Source organism: Carassius gibelio, chromosome A13 (genome assembly GCF_023724105.1).
Source record: "Carassius gibelio isolate Cgi1373 ecotype wild population from Czech Republic chromosome A13, carGib1.2-hapl.c, whole genome shotgun sequence".
Classification (NCBI taxonomy): domain Eukaryota; kingdom Metazoa; phylum Chordata; class Actinopteri; order Cypriniformes; family Cyprinidae; genus Carassius; species Carassius gibelio.
The window spans coordinates 11297459-11314713 of NC_068383.1; the positions used below are offsets into that span (position 1 = coordinate 11297459).

Consider the following 17255-nt stretch of genomic DNA (forward strand, 5'->3'; position numbering starts at 1 on the left):
ATATATATATATTTATTTATTTATTTATTTTAAAAGTGTAACATTTACTTCCTTTTTTACAATAGTAGGTCAGACCTACAAATAAGTTCCAATCAGTCTCTCGCGGGTACGTCTAGGATTACTGATAATAGGCTTTGCTCTACTGTACCGGCAGTCATGTCGTGCGCAGACACTGAGTGGACGTTTATAGGAGACTATGGATGCCTCAATTATATTTTGTTTTATTGTTTTCTTTCTTTTATTTAGTCATATCAGCTCAGAGTGTTTTCCAGGATGTTCCTGTGGTACTGACCGTTATGGGAGGTTAGTTTCAGTTCCTTGATTGTTGTTGTGATGTTGTGAACAGGGCAAGCACAATGTGAGAATCTGTAAATATGAATATATGTATGATTGTAGGAACTTTTTGTCCCTTATGTTAAAGAAAATAATGTGTAAAAAATGTAGTAAAAAATGGGTTATATATGTGTATGTGCTTTTATGTATTTGTTTATTTTATTTGAATTCCATTGAATGCCATTACTGTCTCACCAAACACTTCCCCAGAGAAAGGGAACACATAATTTTGACTTTATAAATTCAATGTCAGGGGTCATCCAACCTTTAATAATTTTTTTTTATAAATAAATAAAATAAAATAAAAACCTTTTTTCTAGGTCACTCACATGTATGGCAGCACCATTATCCGGCATTCCTAAGGACATACCAGAAGATTTGACTAAAATCCGAATAGAAAAATCACAGTTAAGTGAGCTACCAAAGGCAGTGTTTTCCCATCTTAAGTTACTAAAGCATCTCTGGCTGAACTTCAATGACATCGCTATCATAAATATCAAAAGTCTGGAAGGTTTGGGCAACTTGACGGAGCTCAGGTTGCAGGGTAACAAACTGCGTTCAGTACCATGGACAGCGTTCGAGGAAACACCCAACCTTAAGATCCTGGACCTGAAGCACAACCGCATCGACGCCCTACCGGAACACGCGCTAAAGTTTCTACCAGCCCTGACCTATTTGGATCTGTCCTCTAATCAGCTCTCAGTCGTTTCTAAAGACGTCTTCCTCAACTGGCCTCTCTATCACACAGAAAACAAAGATGAACAACCTACAGTGTCCAATGTTGTTCTGGCGCTTCACGAGAACCCATGGCTGTGCGACTGTCGCCTGGGAGGCTTCATTGAGTTCATCAAATCGCTGAGTCCACCATTCATTCTAATGAACTCATATTTGACATGCTCTGGCCCTGATTTCAAGGCAGGAAAATTTTTTCATGAGGTCCATCTAAAGACGTGTGTGAAGCCAGTGGTCAGTTCCCCAGACACTAACATCACTGTGCTGTTAGGAGGGAACATCACGTTAACATGCTTTGCCACGGCCAGACCTGAACCTGCTGTTCGATGGATATATGATCTTAAGATACTAAGAGGATTTCATGGTAAGAGATATTCTATTAAAACATGTTTACATATGTTTACCATCACTTAGATATCTTTATTTAAAAATTAGGTGCTTAAGCCTCAATTAGTGCACACATATATAATGACACTATAAATATGCAATAACATACTTAATAATGCATATCATCATAATAGTCATTATTAATTAATATATATTTTTTATAAAATATTAATAAATTGTATATTTATCTATTAAAATAATATAATATATATAAAATATTGTAATAAAAAAAAAAAATATTAATAATAAATTGTTGTTACGTTGTCCTTAATTTAAAAAAAATGTTCATTGTGTGTTCAGAGATTCAGAGCCGTGTGGATGAAGACACTATCAGGTCTCAGCTGATCATTCCTTCGCTCCATCCGGCCGATCAAGGGCTCTACACCTGCACTGCCAAAAATTTCATTGGCAATTCCTCCATCAGCATTTTATTGGACGTGAAGTCTCCGGAAGGCTCTGTGTCTCATTCCTCAGGCTTCCCTGCTGCTATCGCTGAGGAAAATGTTTACATCGATATCCGTATTTCCAAGCAAACAGTCTATGGCATCACAATTGAGTGGCATGCTGTGACAGAAAATCCAGCTGAAACCTGGTTCACCATCCATTTTGGACACTATGACACAATTAAGAAGGAGCAGATATACATTGGGCCAGGTATCAACACATACTCTGTCACAGACCTGCTACCAGCCACTAAATATGAAATCTGTGTTACTCTAAAAAAACAGGCTCCTCAGAAGGGCCAGTGCATTGTATTTGTGACAGGCAGTGATTTCAATGAGATGGAACAGAGAGAGAAGCTCATTCATATTGTCGTCATTGTATTTGCCATGGTGCTTGCAGTGCCTGCAGGAATGTATGCCTGCACCACCAATGCCAAGTTCAACTGCTTTGAGCGTTGCACAGAGATTTGGAGAAACAGGAGACATTCTGAACGCTCTCACATGCCTGACGAGAGGCAGGGCACATTTGACAGTCTCCAAGCTGCCAGTGATGAGGGCCTCTGTAAGGAGTCCAGCAAAGAGCAGGAGGACAGACGAAGGTCTGCAGAGAAGATACAGAAAACAAAGAATGAACAAAGACCAACAGCTGAGCTTAACTGACAACACACACTCAAAGATAGCTATAGACTCATTAATACCCATGAAAATATTCATTTTAATTATATTTATCTAGCTAGAGTAGAGATCAGAGTACAGTTAATATGCTTATTATGGATTCCACAATCTTCAGAAGAGAGTCTCAACTGGTATTGACCTCATGGATCTGCTGCTACCGGACAGGTTTTTACAAACAAACTGACCAAAAAAAAAAAAAAGACCAAAGGAAATCTTTGAATAAAAGCAAAGACCATTAATATACAAGGGACCAAATGCATTTTGACAACTAGTGGCAATTACTAGTGCTCAAAGTATAGAAAACATGGACCCACTTTATATTAAGTGGCCTTAACTACTATGTACTTACATTTTAATTAATGATTTAGTACAATGTACTTATTGTGTACATACATGTTATTACATTGTACTTATATATTTTTTAAAAACTACACGTAATTAAATCTGTTTTTAATTTCTGTAATTACATTTATAATTACACTGTTGACCCATACTTTACACCTTAACCCACCCTTAAACTTACCCCATCCCACCTCAATAGCAGCAAAAGTGTTTTACAATACAATATGAACACAATAAGTACATTGTACTTATTTTTTATGTAAATACATAGTAGTTAAGGCCACCTAATATAACGTGGGACCGAAAACATTCAAAATACAACTACTTTGTTTATTATTATTATTATTATGATTATTATTATTGCACTATGATTGTTAAAATCATTGGTGTGTTTTATGTAACATATTTTCATGCACATCTTTTTAAGTAGACACACACGTCAGCTGGCAAACCCTTTGACAAACCAAGGAAAAAGCCACATACAGACGATGATAACTGAACAATGACTGATATGAGACTGAAATACACTGACCTTTGAAAGAATTGAAACTGAGTTTAATTTGAACTTGAAGTTATTGTTTCGGGGAAGGAATTATGTAAATATTATTTTATAAAATGTATTTACTCCTAATATATATATATAATTTTTTTAAAACAAGTTAGATGCCATTCGTCTGTCAGTACATGTATGAATTACAATGGAAATGTTTTTCTGAACTTGTTTCTGTAGTTGATTTTGATACATGTATATAAATGTATATCAGACATACTTAGATGTATGATAGATTGTGGACAGTGCAATTCAAGGTTTTAAAATTCTGCTTTAAATTTAATTCTCAAGATTCATTTGTGAATATGCATGAAATAACAAATAATGCTTTTCCACCATCAGGCTGAATGGTTAGCGCTGCTGAATCACGCTGTGCTGCACCAATCAGGGCTTGCTGACAGTTGCTGAAAAGCTTTGTTTTTACCATTGTAGTGCATGCTAAACCAGGTTACCAGTCGTCAGACTCGCTACGTCACTAAAGCAGAGCACAGTTCTCTACATAATACCCATGCTCAGAAATCTGTAAGTGGAACATTTTGTAAATGTTCTAATGGATATGCTTTTGGTACTGGGAAAGTGCTTAAAGAGAACAGATGTGTTTGAGTGTGCTGACTTACATCCAGATCTCTGTGACCTTAGGGCTCCAAAATCAAGTAGTCAAAATGTACGCATCTTGGTTTGAATGTTTTGTTTTTCTTTTATCCCTGTTCATCAGTGAATTTTGCAAGTTTGTAATCCTCTCTAAAAAAAACAGTAATCCTACTTGCTTCCTACAGGGAATAATTCCATGTCATTTGCGCTTTTACTATCTGAAAACAGACTTTCCTCATCACAGCAATTTTGTCTCATGTGCTGGGGTGCTTTTAAAGAAGAAAGAATCATAAACATTTCCAAAGTTAAATAGCACACACATTTAAAATATATAGTGCATATGTCTTTAAATGGATAAACCCATGTTTATAGATTTAGGAATGCCAGAGAAACACAATTTATAATTTGTCTTCTAAATCTTAATATCACCGCCAAATCTGAATTTGACGTTAAGCTCAAAAGAACAAGCACATGCTAAAATAGCCAAATCACAGCTGGACATGGTAAGTTACTGAAATTTGAGTTGTACAATAACATAAAATAATATATATATATATATATATATATATATATATATATATTCTTTTTTTTTTTTTTTTTTTTTTTTTTTATAACGAGAAAAAATATTTAGGTCAACAACTGCACTATCAGCCAATATTACTAAATGTGGCACTGATGTAAAATATATCACATTTTCTCAATCCTTAAGCTCATAATAGAATAAGAAAATGCAACAAACACAATTCAAAGCAGTTTCATATTACAGGACCACCTTATAAATGTGCTATGCTACTAACTATGCTAAAATGAAACATGACACATGAGAATTAAATATCAATTTATTTACAAAAGGTTGAATATAAACAGAGATCAATCCAATGATTATTTGACATTTCATACTAAACTTCATAAACAATGACATTAAATTGATGAAACATTGCACAATTTGGTAACATTGCTGGTTTTCCTCAATAAAGGCCAGGAAGATAACTATTTACTCAAATAATTATGTAATATCATATCTGCTTGTGATTTTCAGGGGTCCATCAGTCAAAATCATTTACTAAATAAACCAGCGAATTATTGTTCAGAATTTGGCATTGCAAGTGTTTATTCAAGGTCTAAAAGATACCATATGATAATCAGAATGCATTTATTTACTGGCCTCAGCAACACACAAAAAAATCCCTTTAAAAACTAACAAAGAAAAAAACATAGTCATAATTAAATTTCCATGCCAGTTATCCAAAGTAACAAAAAAAATTGCATGTATGTATGCATGAACTGTTTGAGAAACATACAGTAAACATTAACCAATTATTTTCCATCCAGAAGAGGGCAGTACACAGAGTCCTAGCATGCCGATTATCAGGGTGTTAGTCTTGGCTAGGGACACTTTGCCTCATTTCAACTAGGTTCAACCTGCAATTCCAGCTAAACTGCACGCATTAGAAAACATATTGTACAGTAAGAAGCTTCCAGAGCTGGCTTGCTGAGATCTTGTTCTTGCTCAAATCTTGCCTTAAATCTCCTTGGTCAGAAGAAACATGACAGAGAATTAGCAGAGGGACAAGTCTTCTCTCCACTGAACATTGGTATTTATATACACGCATTTCATCAGTATCGGTTTGCCATGTTTTTCTGCTCCAGTCTAAGTTTGAGTTCAGAAACCAGTGCTGTGTTGACAGGATTGTCTTTTCCCCTTTGAGATTTTTTCTTTGCCTTGGAGGCCACTGAGGCAGAAACTGTAGGTACTGTCCACCCCCGTTCACCGTGTCTATAGTGAGTTGGCAACGGCGGGGGCATGATGGGGACATTAGGAGGCGACGGAGGGGCTCGATGAGAACACACTTTGACGTTATTGTTAAAGTTGATATTGTCTGCTGTAGGGCTCTCCAGATCCTCATTTCTAAACTTACCTCCATAACATTCCTCTCTGAATGGTTGCTGGAAGTCTTCTTGTCTTCGGGGTTTACGCTTTCTTTTTATAATGCGACGGGAGGGTAGGATCTTGTTGGACTTTACATTTCTCATGTACAAAATAGTAGATATGAAAACTGTAACTAAAACCATGATTATAATGACACCACTGATTAAGCCTAGCAATTGCAAAGGATTTTCCCTACTTTTCAATAAAAAGGACGTCAAAGGTCCCTTGAGTTGAGTCTGTAAAAGAGCACAAAGAGAAATCAAGTCCATAGGACTCAAGGATGACGTACTATAGGCTTCTTGCTGTTTGGTGAGAGACACATGGTAATAAGGAGACAGATAAACAACTCAAGTCCTAGAGAGACAACTGCAGGCAACAAAGCATATATATATATATAGAGAGAGAATCAGTATAATGTAGTATACTGTATGGCTTAGAAAGCACTGCATGGCATCTCGAAAGCTGAGAACAGATCGATAACTGGTGGTAATGTTTGAACTAATTTGAACTTTTATAAGTTCTGTGAAGACTAAATTAATTAGATTGTTACAACAGAGTCTGGTTACATAGTAAGACAAGATCAGAAGGGTTAAATGAGGCACTCAGAATTAAGACCATGCTGCCTCAATTTTATCATCTCAAAAACATCTACTGCATGACGAAGACTGAATGGAGAAACGGGCTATTGTTTGGAGCCACAAAAATACAGAATAAATGCTTTTATTCTGAATAATAAGTTTTAACTATGTTTGTGTACTCTTTTACAGACTTTTTTACTTGCCTTCAAACAACAAGAAAATCATTGAAGGATGAAATAAAAAGAAGACAACTCTAAGTATTGGTGTTTGTGTCAAGGTGTCTCATGGTCAGGGCCTCCTAATAATCTTTCTGATCTTGCCCCTTGGCTGGACCCGGGACTTTTTCACAGATTTCCAGAAAATTATGGTGGATATGAAAATGGTCAGACAGATGGCGAGGACTACAGTGCTCAAACAAATGCTGAAAACAGTCCAGGGCCGAGTTCTCAGACTCAAGATCATTCTGGATTTGATCTGTAAAGCACACAATAACACAAAACTTATGCTAGGTTTGATATGAGGTTTGCTCACAATACAGATTTTTTATTTTCCATGTGCATGTTTCAGATGTATTTTTCTAGCCTGCAGTGAAAATATGTATTTATATTCTGATAGCTTTGTTGGCTTACAGTACATGTGCAATCATGTGACTGCCATTCAAAACAACTTGAAACCTTTTCAATTATGTATTTTGACAATCATATTTTCATATATACACATACATATATACTTTCATATTTCAAATTAATAGGATTCTCAGAAAAAATGACTGATAATAAAGACCCACTTACCGCTTCTGTGATGTCAATCTTAACCACCGTAGTGGTGCTGAAGGAAGGTGAACCTCTGTCTTTGGCCTGAACAACCACAGTCCAGGTACATTCTTTGTGATTGGTAATATTCTGCACTATGTCCATGGATTTGATGTACGGCTTCAGTTTTATTTCTCCCGTGTCTGCATCAATGTTAAATATGTCATCTGGGTCAGACTTCATGATGGAGTATTCAATTACATTATTGGGCTCTTCTGCATCTTCATCAATTGCCTAGAAATCATCAAACACAGTCAACTGACTAGTTGACAACAAACAGAACAAACAGAAAATAAGGCACAATACAATGGATATAGCCAACCTCTATTTTCACTGGTGCACCAATCACCATTGTTTTCTGCAGAGAGTTTTCATGAAATGCTGGTGAATGGTCATTGAGGTCCATAATGGTGACAAAGACTTCTGCAAGGCTGTATTTTCCGTCAGTATCTTCGGCTTTCACATAGAAGTTATACTTGGATTTGACTTCGGTGTCCAGACTGGCCCAGGGCTGAGTGTAGATGATTCCAGAATCAGGCTGAATGAAAAAACTGCATAAAAAATATAAGACATGAAATGAGTTCTATAGTGAAAACTGGGATTACACAGGGCTTGTTGTTCAGAGAGATGTTAACATGATATAAAACTTTCAGAACACAATATAAATGTGTCAATCTCTGGTAATCTCTCCATTTGAAAACTGTTATGCATACTTATTGTCAACAGGATGAAATATCATATTCTTATATATAGTCAATTATACTTGTTTTTATATAAAAAATTAAAATTGCTTTTGTTTACCAAAGCTGCATTTATTTGATCAAAAAGTAGAGCAAAAACAGTAATGTTGTTAAAGAAATATAATTATTAAATATTATATAAAAATGTCTTATATTAATATATTTTCAATGTCAAAGTTGAATTTTCAGCATGTATTACTCCAGTGTTCAGCGTAATATGATCCTTCAGAAATCAGTCTAATATGCTGATTTGGTGCTTAATAAACATTTCATATTAGTAAACATTTAAAAAGAACAGCATTTATTTGAAAATGCGATTTATCTGAACCTTTAAGTGAGCCTGTTACATGACCAGGAGAACAGTCTATTTCCTGCCCAAATCCCATTAGTGGATTAAATGAGATGGAGGGCCAAGGAACTCTTTGTTTTCAGTGCTCCAGAAATTCTGTTTTGTTGTTCTGCTACTGATTCAATGCTGCTCATTAGATATTATTTAAATACTGATGATGACATAAAATATGAATGAATGAAACATGGAATTAATAGAGGTCAGCATGTTGACAGTTTAGAGTTGTTGTCAGTTAAATAAAATGAAACACAAGCTGTGCAGTCTGTTTGTCAGAAACAAAACAGAAAAGATCCCATGCTGACTCATCCTTCCCAATGAGACAGTAGAAGTAAGGAGGCTTATCGCAAAATTTTTATATGACTGTTCTGCCAACAAGACATCATTTACACATTCATATGGTTTGTATTTATGTGTTTATGCTCTATAAAATATGAAGAATTCTCCTATCAGAGATGATGAATCTGTCTCTGGGTCTAGAGATGGATTTGTTAAATCAAGAGCCGAGAACAGCAGGAGGATTGAACCCTGTTCCAAGATGGCGAGAATATTTCAACTACTTGTGCGGTGACTTAGAAATCTAATAAAATAGAAATTAAATTGGATCCTCTTGGGTACAGCTAGTCCATGCAACTAGTGTTACAACAGCACAGAACGTTATTGGAGGTTGAATTCAGTCTAGCTTTAGTATCTGTAGGCTGTGTGTGATGAACTGAGGTGAGTTTACATCCCTCCTGTTCCGCCATTCTCTAAATAGTCTGTATTTTTGTGTTGATGTTGCATAAGCAACTTTTTTTAATGTGGCGTATACCATTCAACTGGCATTGCATCTGTAAGATCTCTACAGTACTCTAGCAGGGTACTCACAGGTCTGCTCCTGAGCCATAGATGGAGTATCTGACCACACCCCAAAGACCAGAATCAGGATCTGTGGCCTGTAAAGAGCGTAAGTAGCAAACATCAATGACTGGCATCTGTTTCAATACATAACTGTAATGCCAACATCTACGTAACAGAACAGATGACGTTTTGAGCCAAATGGCAGAACATTAGGAGCAATCTGGGATTTGTTAATCAGCCTACATCGTTACTTGCCTTGTACTCATTTTGTTTGGTTGTAGCATGTTCTTAAACTATGTCCAAAGTCAAAATCCGGCAGGTCATTTAATAGAATGTAGTCTGGAAAGAGGCTAACTCCCATGTGGCAAGTGCTTGCTTAACACAGGGTGAGGGCTTATCTCGATAGGGTTCAATCTCTCTATCTACTGATGAAGTGCAACACATTTGGACCCCGATATGACAGAGATGATTTTAGCCTCATACCTGCACAGTGGTTAGATGTAGGGAATAACTTATTTCAGAAATACATTTTCAGAATTTTTCCCCAAAGTATCGTCTCCTTACCGAGGCTGCTTTTATTTTATCAAAAACATTTTAGAAAAAGTAAAATAAAATTGTCAGATATTATCACACTTAAAACAGTTTCTATTTAAATATATTTTAAAACGTCAATTATTCCTGTTGACAACAGCTGCTGGTGAAAACCATGATATAAATATTTTTGATTAATAGATAGGTTTTCGGGAAAGAAAAAACAAATATATATATATATATATATATATATATATATATATATATATATATATATATATATATATATATATATATATATATATATATATATATATTATACTGTATTTTTTATTTTATTTTGATTCAAAAAACTATGTTATTGCCACAAGAATTCTGTAATGACCACAGCCTGATGATATTTTTGTCTATTAAAGCTCAAATCTGGGTTTTTAGCGTTACACAACTGAATGAAAATGATAGCCATCTGGCTGCTTACTACGTCATAGACTGTTTAGCAAGCATTTACATACTGACCATGATTTTGGATTCTGATTCAACCCCCTCAAATGTCTTTTTTTCTGTAACAGAGAACAATCTGGAGAGGATGACAAACATGTTCATCTTTTTGTGCTTATGTGTAGTGTGTTCTGTACTCACTGTCACAGACACAACACTGGATCCTCCGGGAGAATTTTCTGGAATCCGGGCGATGTAAAAATCAGAGGAGAATTTGGGAGGATTATCATTGGTGTCTAGCAGATGAATGATTATGTCTGCCGTGGCACTAAATCTCTCAGGGGTGTCAACTTCTACAGCGAGGAGCTGGAAACAATGAGCATAACATTTCTGCAACTGTTAACATATTATGATTATTGAAATCTATGTATAGATTTATCAATAATACTTCTGTATGTATAATTGTGGAGGGTCATTCTCAGGCCATTTGTGCCTCATTTGTGTCACTGATACAATTAAGGAATGCATACAATGCATACAATCCCTGATACAATTAAGGAAATTATTTGAAACCGAAATTAATTCAAAATTAATTTTTATTATTATAAGCCAAATCTTGTGTTCAAATAAAAAAAAGAAAAAATATAAGAAGAAGAAGAGGATAAAAAAGAATAAATTCGTTATTTTATTGCACTTTAAAATCAATTAACGCATAAAATCAAACATGCATGTCTGTATCATATAGCATATGCAACTTTTTTTTGCAAAATCTTTTTACCTTAAATGTCAGGAATTGTGATTTCTCAAAATCCATTGCTGCAGAATCCTCTACCAGGACAGTGACTTGGGCTTCATTCAGGACGGTTTGAGGAACCACTCGTAGCATGCGGCCTGGGCCCACCAGTCTGAGGTGAAATTTTGCATTTGATCCCTGAAAACGTACAGGATAAACACGTTTGGTAACACAAAACATTTGAGATATTGAATTAAGCATAAGTAAAAGCTATTTTTACAATTACTAATAGGGTGATCAGGATTTTTTTGAGATTGAGATTTTTTGAGATTAAGATTTATACATAATCTGAAACCTGAATAAATAAGCTTTATGTCGATGTATAGTTTGTTAGAATAGGAAAATATTAGGTAGAGATACAACAATTTGAATATCTGGAATCTAATGGAGAAAAAAAAACACCTTGAGAAAATTACCTTTAAATCTGTCTAAATGAAGTCCTTAGCAATGCATATTACTAATCACAAATTACGTTTTGATACATTTATGGTAGGAAATTTACAAAATATCTATCGTGCTACTTAGGACTGGTTTTGTGGTCCAGGGTCACATATAAATATGCATACACTAATTTTAGCTATAACAAACAAATCCTGCTGAAAAAAAAAAACAATCCATACCTGGTCGGAGTCATTGACTGTTATTTTCAAGCCTCTCAGGAACTCTCCCTCTGGAGGATGCTCATACATAGTTAACTCAAACACGTTCTGTGGTCCATTCTCTCCAAAGAATGTGGGTGGATGGTTGTTCAGATCCACTACCCGAATGGTCACTGTGGTGACTGCAAAGTCCAAGCGTTTTCCTTCTGGACTAACCTCTAAAGCCTGAGAAAAAGAAGATATTGTTGATTATTAATACAACTAAATACATTAATACTAACTGACGGTTGCAAACAGCCACATTACATCAATTAGCTTGACATACACTTGTAATGAGGATGCACATTTTAGAAATGTAGCTAAATAGCATGGACAGAGATTTTAGTAATTGGCTTATTCCTGAAACTGGCTTATGCTCTGTTTCAAGTCAGAAATCTGGGGGCCATCAATGTTTAGTAATTAAACATCTGGTTCAAGAAAAATAGAAGCTGGAGATTTTACCTTGACTTTAATATTATAGACTTCTCTCCTCAGGTCTGCTGGGTACACCTTCAGAATGATACATCCACTGGTTTGATTGATGGCAAAAACACCATCTGCTCCTGAATAAATATAAGAAATAGATTAGGAATTTGTTGACGTTTTGACCAATGGTGTGGAATTGAAAAATCATAATAAAATTCCTTCCAGCCATCAAAAGATGTGTAAAGCAAATGCATTTTCATATTAACCAAAAATACATACCAGAATCTATTGAATACATGATTGGATTTGGATTATCCATGTCTCCATCTTTGGCAAAAACAGTAAATATCTCAGATCCCTATAGATAAAATTAAATATTAGTGATTTAGCAGTAAAGATTGCACCAATTGATTTTTGGTAAAAAACAAAGCTTTGTATTTGCACAAAAAGTTAACGTTGACAGATGGTTATGTGAATGGATTCAACTGTAATTTTTCTTTTATATTTGGGAGGGGATAAGCTATCTTGCCTTGAGAGCATGTGTGCAGTAGCTCAGTATAGTCTTTTAATCATGATGTAGTGTTATGATCACTCACAGGTGAGGAGACCTCATAGACATAACCAAAGTAAGGAGTCCCAACAAACACAGGAGGAGTGTCTTGAGTGTCAATCACATTTATAGTCAAAGTGGCAGATGATGACATCACTTGTTGCTTTCCCTTGTAAATACCCCCTCCATCCTAAAAACATAATTAGTGTTATTTCATATTTCATTATGATACAATAAATACTATAAGCCAAAGCATTAACATTTTGATTGGTACAGCAGATACAGGCTGGAAATGGAAGATATACTGTAAGCTTGAAATGGTATAAAAAGTCAAACAAATCACTCTCTCTCACCTTTGCCACCACAGTGATGAAATGTGTGCGGGATTTCTCATAATCGAGGGTTTCACCTGGTTTTATCCGTAACACACCACTATGATGGTCAATGGCAAACTTTGTGCTCGGTTCACTGCTCTGGATTTAACAAAAAGCATAGAGATTCTGATGTAAAAAAAATTTATAAAAATATAACCAGATTTGGTATCTCAGTTGGATGCCAGATGTCACCTGGAGGAAGTAAGTGACTGATCCCCCTGAGCCGGTGTCTCTGTCCACTGCCTGCACTTTGTAGATGCTATTCCCAGATGTAGTGTTCTGTGCACACACACATATACAGTTTTCAAACAAGCCTGTTTATACAGATCACTTTCAAATCAAAACCATTTTTGATGGCCTGGCATTTTCCAAAACATATTTTATAGGAACCTGAATGATCTTGTAAAGAATAATTAAGAAAACATTAAACATAATTCCTCACCTCAGGGACATCTACAATGGAAGGCATGTTCTGAAACTGTGGACTCTCATCATTGGCATCCATGACAAAAACTGAAACCTTTTCAGCTACCTGACATGACAAGAGAATCCGAAAAATCACTGATGATCATCACATACACTGGGTAAGACCCATAAAGTAACACTACTTACTTTATTAAGGCTATCTGAGATACTGACAGAGACTTCAATCTCATCTTGTGCCTGTGAAAATAAAAAGATATAGTGTCACTGTAGTATTCTCAACACATTTAAAATGTGACACTTTTTGAAATTTACCTCTCTGTCAAGTTCCTCTATTAGAGTTACTGCTCCAGATTTGGGATGAACACGAAAATATTCTTTGGACCCGGGTTCAAAGGTCATTCCATACTTTACTGGCTGGCCTTCTGGATCGGTTCCATTAAGAACATATATCTGTGTTCCTGTAATTTACATTTGTAAGTAGTTATTTCTGTGCTTTTATAATTCACACCAGGCAAAATGACCTTTACAGCAGTGGTTCTCAATTAGGGGCCTCAGAATGACTTAAAATAATCTAAAATAAGATATAAAAATTTAATAATGAAAATTTTCAGCAATATACCACAATCAACAACAAAGGTCAAAGGGCAAAATCACAACCTTGCACCAAGGTTAAGACACATGGTCTTTGGAAAACAGCCACTTTAATACTGTTTACACCTAGCCAGAGTGAAATCAAAACAATCAGATGGTACAAAAAAATAAAAAATCCTTACCTTTTGGTGTGTCCTCTGAGAGATTTAACAGTGCCATATTACCATTGTTACTGTTAGGCCCATTATCATAGAAATAGGGTGCGTAATCAGTCTGTGCTGTAACCAACAATATTGATATATCAGAATAACATTTCTGCAAAAAGCACTGTAACATGACCAAACTTATAAGGACAAGACATCATGTGCTGTACAACAACTGTACCTATTACAAGATTTGTCCTTTTTCTTTGATCACACATGGCATAATGTAATAATACTAATGACTGTCTCTATCTACTTGTAAAGGATTACAGGTGTCTTACGTCATACATGCTTGAATATCCCCTGGTTTATTCAAGGTATTTCACTATATAGATACATTTATGAAATTAATTTATATCTCAATTTAGATTTTATTTTCTTTCAGCAAAGTCTCTGTATGCTCACCTCCTACTGTCAATCAGAAATGCAAATGTGGTGATGCAAATAAGACAGAAACACCAAGGAAGTACATAAAAATGGGCAAGATTATATACATTATTCGACAGTATAACATAATCAAGTAAAGGAATGTTTAAACGCCTGAGCCACATCCGTATTCAAACATGCTGATGAATACATACCAAAGCAGAAATGTGCTAGCAGAAGAACTGATGAAAACTGAATTTCCATATCATTCTTCATCTTAACAAAGCAAAGCAGTTACAGCAGGCCAGACAGCGCACTAGTGAAGAGAGCTACAGCAGAGTCCTTCTGAGGGTGTTTATTTCAGACTGAGGAGAGTTAAGACAGGTGCTAAGAGCCTAATCCAGTGACACACCATAACCCCTGAGCACAGTTTTACAAGCCCATCTTCGCAGCATGGGAAATAATGGCCACTAGAGGGGTTCAGTAGCACCCCTGACCTGATCTGACAGGTTAGAGAATCTTCTTTTAGTACCACTGAAATCCCACATTCGGATGCTGGATCTCTGTCACAAAAGAACAATCACCCATTGAAAACTGATGAAATATTATGACAAGAATCACCCAATTCTAAAAGTAAAATTTAAATGATCTTTTTGTGAATTAATTTTTTAAGCATTCAATATAATTTTTGCAGGTCTTTTAGCAGATTTATTGTCTTAATCTCTTTGACAATCCAGTTTATATTTCAGCGCACACGTTCAGGTCGCATTTAAAACAAAGTTATGCAAACTCATCAGCATTAGCAAATGCCTCCATCTCACTCTTTCACAACCTTTATCATTAGAGCTTTATAACATTAAATTATCGGCAGAGCTCAAAAAAATCTTTTACAGTCAGCTAATGTGGATTATTTATTAGAAAACGTTAGAATGAAGGAAAACATTTATATGTATAAATATATTGTTCAGAGTTATACATTAATAAAAATAATTTAAATAGATAAAAATAGATTGTATTCGTTTTTATCTGAGAGATCAGAAAAGGAAACCACCTGCCAATTTACCTTTATCTACATTTGTAAGTGTGGCTTTGCTTTCAGGTTTAATTTGTTTGGAGCAGCCAGATGGCAGGCAAGCAGATTAACCTACAATAATCCTTCATCATCGTGTAGTGCTCAGAACCAGTCTACAGGGACACACAAGCTAGAAGTGTCTCTGCATGTGCACCACAGAAAACACTGGACTCTGCCTTGAAAATGCTTATGGTTCCCAGATTTGTTGCAAATATCTTGCGTTTTCTACATAATTAAATTATAAAGTATGATAATTTTGATAAATAATAGCCTTTGTGTAAATAATGTTTTGTTTTACAATCAAAGAAAGAGGGAGAAAAAAGGTCAAAAATCTTTTTTTAAATGAAAAAATTAAATATTTTATATTGTGATCATGTACAGGTACATCAGCTATACATCAGCAATGTGGATAATATATATATATATATATATATATATATATATATATAGAAACCTTAAATGACTTGTGATTTGCCATTTATGCAAAGTATTATCATCTTCTTAAATCTGTTTCTGACATGACTATAAATGGTCTTAGATATCGCTTTTATTGTGATTATACTGGCATGGTCTAAAATGGGACATGGAAAAAGTTTACAAACCTCAACCTCAAATGACATTGTAGATCTGCAATAGTGATTTTCAATGGTAACAGAGCCATTTTATACAAAAATAAACAGCAGATTATAAATACTTCATTAAATATTATGTAAACAACTCAATATTTATGAAATTTCTAAATTAATATACAATGCATATGTGTTTAAATTGGAAATGTAACTAAAATGTAATAATCTAACTGACTTAATCCCAGTTTCAGTACTAATGTGTAACTATTAAATATATAAAGATCTGAAATCCTCATTCCACATGTTTGAATGTTACTTCCTGGATTACAATTAAGTTTTGGAATGGATGCGATCTCTGGGTCATCATTAGGGTCATTTTAATCTTGCAAACTTCAGTACATCTGAAAATACATTATGTATTATAGCTCAGAGTTTAAGCTTTTACATGGGCTTCCAACCCAATCATTTTTTCTCATGTTTCTCCTATTGCCAAAATTTTGTTGGAGATGTAAACAAACGTGGTTATATTTTTAAGCTATAAATAAAATTTCAGACAAATAGCTATAACCTCCGTTTAAATAAGATAAGAACATTAGCCCTACCTCAAAAACGGCTTTTGAAGTTTGATAAGACCCAGCTGCAACAAATGCACTTTAATACTTTGGCTATGCAATAACACATGCGCTGGGAATGTGACTATTCCATGTGAATGTTTTATGTCATTGTAGTTCGTTATTGTCAGTAACACTGTACATCACCGCCCCCATGTGGTTACAAAATGCTGAACGTCTCAAAGCGCTTTCCAGTGGCACCGCTGGAACGAAATTAACTTAATAACCAGTATATATATATATATATATATATATATATATATATATATATATATATATATATATATATATATATATATATATATATATATATATATATATATATATATACATTAAACAACACAAAATCTATCTGGACATCATAAGTT

General features: G+C 34.8%; 2 protein-coding genes across 3 annotated transcripts; one reads left to right on the forward strand and one right to left on the reverse strand.

The window, feature by feature from the left end:
- Positions 1-33: 33 nt before the first annotated feature.
- LOC128026662 (leucine-rich repeat, immunoglobulin-like domain and transmembrane domain-containing protein 2) lies at positions 34-4607 on the forward strand. Its single transcript, XM_052613914.1, has 3 exons — positions 34-303; positions 654-1429; positions 1753-4607. Exons 1-3 carry the CDS (start codon positions 197-199, stop codon positions 2553-2555), a joined length of 1686 nt encoding a protein of 561 aa, XP_052469874.1. The 5' UTR covers positions 34-196; the 3' UTR covers positions 2556-4607.
- Positions 4608-4874: 267 nt separating this feature from the next.
- On the reverse strand, positions 4875-15131 carry LOC128026580 (cadherin-related family member 1). Of its 2 annotated transcripts, none has more exons than XM_052613839.1 (17): positions 14851-15123; positions 14249-14344; positions 13788-13933; positions 13662-13712; positions 13492-13581; positions 13242-13328; positions 13029-13148; positions 12722-12865; positions 12405-12483; positions 12162-12262; positions 11682-11885; positions 11047-11199; positions 10470-10634; positions 9327-9394; positions 7696-7924; positions 7353-7607; positions 4875-6219 (listed from the first exon to the last, which is right to left on the reverse strand). In XM_052613839.1, the coding sequence occupies exons 1-17, from the start codon at positions 14909-14911 to the stop codon at positions 5671-5673; spliced, it is 2598 nt and encodes an 865-aa protein (XP_052469799.1). In that variant the 5' UTR covers positions 14912-15123; the 3' UTR covers positions 4875-5670. The 2 variants fall into 2 exon arrangements, with proteins under 2 accessions (XP_052469799.1, XP_052469800.1); XM_052613840.1 differs by having other exon boundaries at positions 6080-7035; positions 14851-15131.
- Between the last annotated feature and the right edge of the window lie 2124 nt (positions 15132-17255).

Bases quoted from the DNA above. Each gene is read 5' to 3' on its own strand.
- LOC128026580 (XM_052613839.1), bottom strand. From the start codon at position 14,911: ATGAAGAATGATATGGAAATTCAGTTTTCATCAGTTCTTCTGCTAGCA. The intron at 13,934-14,248 runs GTAAGGATTTTT...TGTAAATTACAG, and splicing joins CTCAGAGGACACACCAAAAG to GAACACAGATATATGTTCTT. The intron at 9,395-10,469 runs GTGAGTACAGAA...CGCTCTTTACAG, and splicing joins CCAGTGTTGTGTCTGTGACA to GCCACAGATCCTGATTCTGG.
- LOC128026662 (XM_052613914.1), top strand. From the start codon at position 197: ATGGATGCCTCAATTATATTTTGTTTTATTGTTTTCTTTCTTTTATTT. The intron at 304-653 runs GTTAGTTTCAGT...CCTTTTTTCTAG, and splicing joins GGTACTGACCGTTATGGGAG to GTCACTCACATGTATGGCAG. The intron at 1,430-1,752 runs GTAAGAGATATT...TTGTGTGTTCAG, and splicing joins GATACTAAGAGGATTTCATG to AGATTCAGAGCCGTGTGGAT.